The sequence below is a fragment of the Marmota flaviventris genome, chromosome 6 (genome assembly GCF_047511675.1).
Source record: "Marmota flaviventris isolate mMarFla1 chromosome 6, mMarFla1.hap1, whole genome shotgun sequence".
Taxonomy (NCBI): domain Eukaryota; kingdom Metazoa; phylum Chordata; class Mammalia; order Rodentia; family Sciuridae; genus Marmota; species Marmota flaviventris.
In genome coordinates, this window is record NC_092503.1 from 122575902 (window position 1) to 122585462 (window position 9561).

At 48.9% G+C, this 9561-nt stretch overlaps 1 protein-coding gene across 1 annotated transcript; it reads right to left on the minus strand.

Moving 5' to 3' along the window:
• Nucleotides 1-1300: 1300 nt before the first annotated feature.
• On the minus strand, nt 1301-4564 carry LOC139706139 (putative POM121-like protein 1-like). Its single transcript, XM_071613836.1, has one exon. The coding sequence runs from the start codon at nt 4562-4564 to the stop codon at nt 1301-1303; it is 3264 nt and encodes a 1087-aa protein (XP_071469937.1).
• Nucleotides 4565-9561: the final 4997 nt, after the last annotated feature.

Below are 9561 nucleotides of genomic sequence, written 5' to 3' on the forward strand. Positions count from 1 at the left end.
TTTAATGTAACAACTGAAGGTAATTTATAATAATAAGGTGATTACTTATAAGACAAACAAGTTGTAGTACTGTATTTTAGTATCTATACTGGCCCCAGTTTATACTTTTATTGCTTAGCCCATTAGTAGAGACAAAGGGAAATCATAAGACTCATAAAAACAAACAAAACAACAAAAATCTAGGCCTCCTGTTGCTGTGGTGCCCTCTTTAGCTCGACAGCATGGACTTTAACAATCCTCCCTTGCATCACAGGTCACTCTTGCTAATTTTCCTGGCCAAATAAAAATATGTATTGTCACTTCTTGCTGTTTAAGTACTTGTACAGTGCTGGGCCATTCTCTAAAGCTAATGGTGCTCCAGCTAATATCAACTTATTTCTACAATTTTAAAAATAAAAAGGGGGAAACAAAATCCCATATAACCCAACTAAATCTCACAATTATTTTGAAAAGTTTCAAAATTGTGATATTAAAAGTCTCACTCCTACTGAGTGACACATGGAGCACTAGAATAAACCAGATTTAGTAATAACATAGGGTAAAGGCTATGCCTCTATATTTCCAGAAAACCCAACCTGTCATTGAGGAGACAACTGAAGGACCTGGCCTTTCAGGCTGAGCAGATAGTTCAACAACAAGGAGGTAATAAGTCTCAACCACAATGGCTATGCTGGTTCTGTTGAGTTGCCAGGTGAGTGGAGTCTATGGAAAAATTTATTGGACTTATTTCCCAGATCTAACTTTAGTACATCCAGCTATGTGGATGAAGAATCCATCCCACTATCTACTAATGATATTCATATAATGGGAGGTTTTAAAGATGAATGCATGTGCCTGGATTTAATTACATTGGCTACAGTGGGAATCCACCTATATTTTAGTTCCATGATAAACATTGTGGCTATTTTAAAAGTAACTTTTAAGGTAAAGACAGCATACTGGCCTCTGGGACTTAAGGTCAAATGGCAGACCAGAAGAGGAGAGGAAGTATAGGTTGAGACAGAGCAAGTAGCTGACCTTGCTCCCATGGGCTGTTGTCTTTGGGGGTATGGCCCTGCTTCACTGGGGTGGATGCCCTGGCCAAATTGAGTGCCCTCACAAGTCTTCAAGGGCTACAGCATGCCAGACTCACCATCCTATGGTGGAGGTGATAGGATGCCCAGTGGACCCATGGAGTGGAGGCAGGCCCAGCTGAGGGCAGTGGAGGACTGTTGGGATCTAGGCAGTGTCAGTCCTTAAAGAAGTTAGCATCATCCTATCTGGGTAGGGGGGCTGAAGGTGTTAAAGCCCAAGTGTGTTCTTAGCACTTTCTCACGCTTCTTGTTTCTCCACGTGGGCTGATGACCATGGCTCCAAAAGCAGAGATCAGATCTGGGAGCCAGTCTGGGCTCCCAGGGCTCATAGATGGATTACGGGTGGACGTCAAAGTAGAGGTTGATTTTGAGGAGGTGGTGCTGGTTCCCCCAGGAGAGCTTAAGCCTTTCTGTGTGGGCAGGCTTTGGGGGATGGCAGTAACTGTGGCCACACCAGAGGTTGCTTTCCCTGGTGTGTGCCTTGCTTTCTGTCCCTTGGTCCCCATGGTGGTGCTCTGGCTAGGGGCACTGGAGGTGTTGTGTTCTAACTGTGCCCCATGTTGCTGCCTGTTGCTTGGGGTACCTCCTCTTTGGGAGGAGCTACACCAGGCCCCAAAGGCTGACATGAGTTCAGGAAGCAAGTCTGGGCTCTCTGATCTCCTTGATGTCCCAGGGACTGAAGGCAAACTAGAGATACCCTTTTCAGTGGGAGTGCTTGTCCCCTGAGGTAAGCTTTGGTGTTTCTGGATGGGCAGGCTTTGAGGAATGGCACTCGGGGTAGGAACTCCACTCTTTCCTTGCCCTTTTTTACCCTCTTTGGTGTGTTTTCTGGGTGCCATGGTGGTGCTCTGGCTAGGGGCACTGGAGGTGTTCTGTTCCAACATTGCTCCCTGTTGCTGCCTGTTGCTTGGGGTTTCTCCTCTTTGGGAGGAGCTACACCAGGCCCCAAAGGCTGACATGAGTTCAGGAAGCAAGTCTGGGCTCTCTGATCTCCTTGATGTCCCAGGGACTGAAGGCAAACTAGAGATACCCTTTTCAGTGGGAGTGCTTGTCCCCTGAGGTAAGCTTTGGTGTTTCTGGATGGGCAGGCTTTGAGGAATGGCACTCGGGGTAGGAACTCCACTCTTTCCTTGCCCTTTTTTACCCTCTTTGGTGTGTTTTCTGGGTGCCATGGTGGTGCTCTGGCTAGGGGCACTGGAGGTGTTCTGTTCCAACATTGCTCCTTGTTGCTGCCTGTTGCTTGGGGTTTCTCCTCTTTGGGAGGAGCTACACCAGGCCCCAAAGGCTGACATGAGTTCAGGAAGCAAGTCTGGGCTCTCTGATCTCCTTGATGTCCCAGGGACTGAAGGCAAACTAGAGATACCCTTTTCAGTGGGAGTGCTTGTCCCCTGAGGTAAGCTTTGGTGTTTCTGGATGGGCAGGCTTTGAGGAATGGCACTCGGGGTAGGAACTCCACTCTTTCCTTGCCCTTTTTTACCCTCTTTGGTGTGTTTTCTGGGTGCCATGGTGGTGCTCTGGCTAGGGGCAGTGTAGGTGTCATTTCCCAAACTTGCCCCACAGTGCTCTCTACTTTTGGGGGTTTCTCTACTTTCTGAGCTTGATCTTTTCTTGCGTGATGTCTGACCCAAGGACAAGTCTCTCCTCCCAGCTGCCTTTGAAGTCACTGAATGTGTCTGGGTGCTACCACGAGGACCCACAGTGGAGTTTCTCTGTTTGTCAGACCCAAGGGTTGAGTAGTTTAGGCTGCCCAAGGTTGTTGGGCCCACAGTCAAGGGTGGCATTGGAGCTGCCCCTGGACCTGGAGCTCCCACGTGTCCAAGCTGATGACAGCTGACTAAGCTAGGGGCTCCAGGGTTCATCCCACCAGGAACCCCAGAACTTGGTGGGACAGTGGCTCCAGGGGTGAGAGGCTGCTTACCCTGCGGAATGTGTCCTCGCACCCTTCGAGCTGGAGAGCTGGAGCTTGCTACAGGTGAGGGCCTGTGAGTATAGTAGGGCTTTGGGCCCTGGTGAGAGCGCCGGAAGCTCCTACCCAAGGTGGAGGGAGGCCCCAGATGTGGGGGCTGTGAAGGCATAGTGGTGTTCAAGGGTGTGACCCCAAAGGGGGCCACTGGCTGTGCAGCCAAGCCTGCCAATGTGCTGAGAGAGGGCCTTGGAGGAAGGGCCAAAGCAGCAATTGGCAGGCTGGGGGAGAGCGGTCCTGTAAGATTGTTAATGGGAGGATGGCTCTGGGAAGAGACAGCAGAGCTGACCCACACTGGGGTGTGGGCCACCATGGTTGAGCTGCTGGGGGGATGGGGAAAGGTCTGGCTGAGGCCCACTGATGGCAGAGGCCTGGCCCCTCCCAGTGGAGAGGGGACCCCCCCATGGGCTTGTGGGGCCATGGCACAGCTGTTCCCAATGGCCTGGGTCTCACCCATCAGAAGACGGTTGATGCGCTGCAGAGCTTTCTTCTTCTCCCTGTCTAGGTCCTCAGCAGTCACTGGATGGGCCACTAACAGAGGTGGTGGCAGCTTCAGAGGTTCCCCTCGGCGGCATTGCAGGAGAGGAAACTTGCGTTTCCGTGGCCTACTGGTGTCTCCCGTGGGTGAGGACTTCTTCTTGGGCAATGGGTGTCCCGCCCTGCCTTCTGCCACCTTCTCACCCTGGGCCTTCTTTGGGGGAATCCCTGGGGATGAAGAACATTCCAGGGGCGGCTCCCCCTTGGATGGGTCTGGAGCCCTCCTCTTCAGGGCTCGGAGACCTCGTGTGGAGCTGTAGGAGCTGCTGATGGGGTTTCTTTTGGGGCAGGAGCTCATGCAGATGGCCCGGGAGCTCTCAGCTCTGTCTTGGGAGCTCTGGGTGCAGAGGTTTCTCCACAGAGGCCCAGGCCTGGGCACAAAGGCAGGCACACCGCTATGGGCCCCCAGGGGCCTAAAAGCAGATGCTCTCCCAGTGACCTGAGGGCGCCCCCTCTGATGTTCTCTATCTACAGGGTGCTCTGCTTGCTCAGCCACCACTTGGCCACTGTCTTCAGGGGCTGTGATCACAGTCCTCCCTGGGCAGGGTTCTTGGGGTGCTGGAAGATGGCAAGGAGCCACTTCCTGCCCCTGCACCCTACAAGGCGGCTGTCTGAGTCTGCGGCCTGGGATGCAGGAATTCATGAAAGCTGCAGTTGACAGCAGCGTCCTCCTCAGGAGACCTGGCATGCGGAGGGAGGAGGCAATATCCAAGTCTCCGAGAAAAGATCCAAGGGTCCGCAGGACCCTGGAAAAGCACCGAGCAGGCACTTTTCGCAACCGCTGAAGAGCAGTTGCAGGATGGCGGCAAAATGACCTGGAAGATGACCCGCGAGTGGTGCCACCAGCCCAGGAAGCCCTTAGTGGCCAACCAGTAGAGGGAAGTCGGCGAGGCCCATGACCGGGCTTCTTGTGGGACCCTTCTGGCAGGTCTCTGCCACTCAGCGCCGGGGGCAGGGGTGAGGGACAACACTTGCTGTGGGAAGTCTCCATGGCAGTCTTAGCGTAGGCTCTAGTGGGTAATTCTAGCAGCCATCGCAGAAGGCCTTCTTCGGCTGCTCACGCAGCTTCAGGCGAAATGGCTGTCAGACCTGTTGCCAGGGCGCGGCTGAGGAAGGAATGAGTGGAGAACAGGCGAGCACGCGAGGAAAACCGTCAATACTGGGCAAGAGGCAGGCTTGCGCCAGCAACGGACGCGCGCGTGCAAATTCCGCGTGCGTGTGCAAAGTCTGCATGCACGTGCAAAGTCTGCATGCACGTGCAAAGTCTGCATGCTCGTGCAAAGTCCGCGTGCTTGCACCAGATGCAGAAGAAATAGGCAAGGGAACTGCGTGCCTGGTGCGTGCGTGGGTCCTGGGGGACTGTTGAGTGCTGACACTGGGATGTGATTCAGATCCCGCTGGTCCACCTCCTGACCCAGTGAGGTTTCCGGATCATCTCGGAAGGGTTGTAGATGCTGGGTTTGAGGGGTGGCAGCTATGGCAAGGCCAGGGATCTCTCCCCTCAGACTGGTGCGGCGACCCTGCCCCTCCCCAGAGGCAGCCAGGATGGCAGCACAGATGGGCTGAACTCCGATGGACGTGGGGGCAGTCAGAGGGCTGAGCAGGTTCTTGCTGCAGGTTGAGGGTAGCTCTTGGGGCGTGGAGCACGTGCGGACTAGGGTGAGGCAAGGACACCTTGTCCTCCCTTGAAGGTGTGAGCTAGTGTTTGTATCTAGCGTTGCTATGGTGAGGGTGGGCAGGGCTTAGTTTGACAGCCAGGAGCTCTTGCAATGGCAAGAATCCCTCAGCCCGTGGCCCCGCCCCTGAGCTGTCAGAGTTCTGTCTTCTGTCCTGCCTGGGCCTGGCCAGTCAGAAGGGGAACTGCTGGGGGGCAAGTTTCTTGGCTGAGCAGCATTTGCAGGTGGTGGCAGCTTTGGGATCATGGCCTGTGTGTCTTCCTGCACTTCCTCTGGGAACAGTGGACGGAACAGCTGCTGAGAATGCATTTAAGGCATCCCCCAGAGTCTGGCTGAGGGGTTCAGCAGGGCAGGCTGGGAGGCAATGCTACCCTCTGTGCACAGTCCTTTCTCTTTTTGTGGAAACCAGAAAAACCCAGCTGTGTGCTCACAAAATCGAGTTTTATTCATATTTGGGTTGCTTTCTTTGAATTTTGGTTATCAAGATTCTCCAATTTTTAAATTTATTTTTTTTAGTTGTCAACAGGCCTTTATTCATTTCTGTGCAGTGCTGAGAATTGAACCCAGTGCCTCCCACGTACTAGGCAAGCACTCTGCAATTGAGGCACAACCCCAGCTCTCCATTGTTTTGACTGTCTTCATTGCTTAGCTGTTCTGGGGACAATACTAAGCCTCCTACTGTTCCTACAGTATAAGATATGTTACCTTTCACCAGTCCAATCTCAGCATTCACTCTTTGGAGGTTCCAGTTGTCATGGGTCTTGGCTTTTCCTGGATGGAAGGGCACCCTGCCAGAGTTAGCTGTGAGGTTTCAAGCTCAAGCTTCCCATAACCCACTAAGCAGCCCTGCATGCTCCTCCATGCTCAGCTATTATGAACTGTCCCACCTCCTCACTGGTGGAGTTCTGGGCTTGTTTCTGAACTGGGCAAAATATCAGTGAGTGTGGACCTGGAGGAGTGAGGTTGGAGGGAGCCTCACCTGGAACTGTTGTCCCAAATGGGTGCTCCTTGGGCCCCTTCCATTGTCCATGGCCTTTTCTGGGTCCACTGGACCTGCAGTAATCAGTGAAGGCCGCTGGGTGAGGTTGTGGCAGTGCTCATCTCTCCTGGTGGGATAATTCCTGCCATTGCATCCTTCTGAACCCAGTTCAAGGTGCTGCCCAGTAGGCTGCATTGGGAATCAGGGTCCTGGAAGTAATGAATCACCAGATGGGCCAGTGCAGCACAGACTTGCAGTGGGTGACAAAGTTGGAGTTGGGTTGCCAAGAACATGGTCCTGGGGCTCAGTGTATAGGTCCTTCCTCATGCCACACAGCTGAATTGGCACTTATCTTGAACTTTCCTCTGGAGTGGCCAGAACCAGAAGCTCCTTCACTTCCCAAGTGTCATGAAATCATATGGCTTTTGAGAAAATGGCTTTAAGATGGGTTTATGTCCCCCACCATAGGCCTCCCCACAGGCTTACATGCTGGGAAATTCTCAGTTTCTTCTTTCAGTCACCATTTCCTGCTGCATAGGGAGCAAAAATGGACACCCTCCTAGATCATGCCTGCCTCTGGAGTCAGGGTAGTGACTATATTGATGGACAGGGTGACCAAATGTGGGCCACACCTGAGTGGTCCTGGAGTATGAGGTTGGCCGAACTCTTTATTTTCTACTAACAAAGGTAAACACAGTCTTTATTGCTTCTTTTATTTCTTATTAAATCAGCAATTCATGCTTAGGGTAGATCAGATAGAAAGTACAGATTGCTAGGATTCCTTGGAATGTGGCCTTGGGTTTGAGTCTATGGATAGTGTTGTGTACAAGTGTTGTTCAGTCATTTAAAAGGAATACACATTGTGGTGGTCGCAAACATACACCTGTAGGATGAACTTGCAAATATACTAAGCCACATGAAGGCCTCACTGTGGTTTGTCAAGATCATCCTGATTCACAAGGACCTGTCTTTCCTTCGCCTTAGAGGGAACAGAACCCAAGTCCTGGAAACTGCCTTTAAGACTCCAAATTTGTTTTGGAGAGGGTAAAAAAAAAAAAAAAAACAATGTTAGAGAGGACTATGATGAGTTTTATTTAAAAATTGATTTCTAAAATGTGGAATCAGAATAAAGTAATACATGTATAATATAAGTATATATCATTGTTTCTAAATTATCATGTTAAATTTCATAAATATGTATTAGATCTCCTAAAAAGTTGATATCATCAGGAAAAAACTCAATATTTCCCAGGAAGAGGATAAAATGTTCTATTCCCACACTGAAATTTTTTCTTAAACTTGGTTTCAGCTTTTATTTTGATACCTGTGTTTGTATATTCATTTTTTTAAATCGAGGATTACTTGCATATATCATCTAATCCCCTGTTTTTAATTCAATGTAATCATACACACACACACACACACACACACACACACACACACACTGATCAGGAGTTATTACCATCCTTTTTCTTTATGAGGCAGCAGAAGCACAGAGAAGATACAGAATATGCCCAGGCCTCCACAGTGCATTCCCTACTGAATGTTTGTGTCTCCTCCAAATTGATGTTGAAGCCCTAATGCCAATGCGAAGGCATGAGAAGTGGGGCCATTGGGAGCTAATCAGATTTTGATAGGCCAGGGGGGGCATGTCTCCCAAGATGAGATTAGTGTTCTCAGAATTTGAAAAAGAGACCAGGGCTTACTTGCTCTCCACCAAGTGAGAATACAGTGAGAAGCAGCCAGCTATGAGCAAAAAGAGGGCTCTTTCCAAGAATTCAATCTATCAGTACCTTGACCATGAACTTCCCACCCTCCCAAATGGGGAGAAATAAATGTTCCTTAAGCTTCGAGTATTTAGTTGTAGCAGCTAGAACTGACTAGGACAGTCAGTGAAAGGACTTTGTGAATATTCAATGAAATAATGTATGCAAAGTGGTCTATGAATATAAGCTATTGCATTATCACCTTCATCATCATTACCAGTTTTCCTAGCCAAATGGCATAGGAGCTATTTTTCACACCTAATTCAATTCCAAAAGAAGCCACTGATATTTCTCCAGCAGAAAGAGGTTATGACTGCTCCAGATGAGTTACTACCTAGATGTTCAGGTTGGTTTGTGGACATTTTATGGATCTACATAAACCTTTGGCTGCTCTGTAAATGAGTTTTCTGGCCCATCATGAGATTTATACCCCTGTGCCATCAATACCATCCCCTTTTAGGGTGTCCAATTATGACCAGTCATTTACATCTTGAGCCATTCTGAAATCCATGTGGATTTTCTCTTCCTCAGAGGTCTATAAAAACATGAATGACAGGTGATGTCACTGAACAACAAAGATGGGAGAGGACAGCTTGAAGAGCCTGGAGAGGAGCCAGGCAATCAGAGAAAAAATAACACTAAGAGTGGAGGAGGCCAACCTCTGTCTAGAGGGCTCTGGGAAGAGCCAGCCTGATTTCCTTCTGGGACCTGCTCAGGATGGATTGTGGGTAAGATAAGGTCAGCCATGAACTGTGTAGAAGTAGAATGCATTGGGGGTGCTGATGGAACTAGATTTGTATTTCTGCTTTACAAAATATCTCTGAATAATTTGGTGGAATTCCCTGAGATTCCGTTTTCTCATCCAGCAAATGGGCCTAGTAAATGAACCTTCTCAACAATGATAAGGTGAAGATGTCATGAGGTTATATTTGCAAAGCAGTTACAAACTATGGAACCAAACTAGGTACTGTTCAAGAGATGAATTAATAAAGATAATGTAATACATATACATAATGGAATATTACTCATCCTTGAAGAATGAAATTATGGCATTTATCAGTAAATGAATGAAGCTAGAGAATATTTTGCTAAGTGAAATAAGCCAATCCCAAAGAACAAAAGGCCAAATGTTTTTCTCTGATATGTGGAGGCTAATGCACAATAAGGAAGTGGAGCTAGGAAAAAATAGAGATACTTTGGATTAGACAAAGGGGAGTGAAAGGGGAGAGGGGTATGAAGGGAGGAAGAAGAGCAGAATGAATTGCAAATTATTACTCTATGTGCATATATTGTAAAGGTGACATTGCAATAAATTACTGAGTTGATTTTAAAGCGGGAGATGGAAACTTTATTCACCAGCTGGTAGTCCAGATCCACCATCCAAGGGATAGGTAGGCTGCAAGTCTATACCCTTCAACCCCCACCCGGGGTATGAGTACACTTTTTGTAGTCCAAAACCACATTAAAGAATAAGTGGCTGTTTGTATAATTCAAAACCATAAACAAATGTCATGAGATCTAAAATCATAAGCAGAATGAAAAACACATTTTTAGTGACAACACAAAG

What these genes read in the sequence shown, in the direction of transcription:
- LOC139706139 (XM_071613836.1), bottom strand. Translation starts at nt 4,564, where the DNA reads ATGGAGACTTCCCACAGCAAGTGTTGTCCCTCACCCCTGCCCCCGGCG.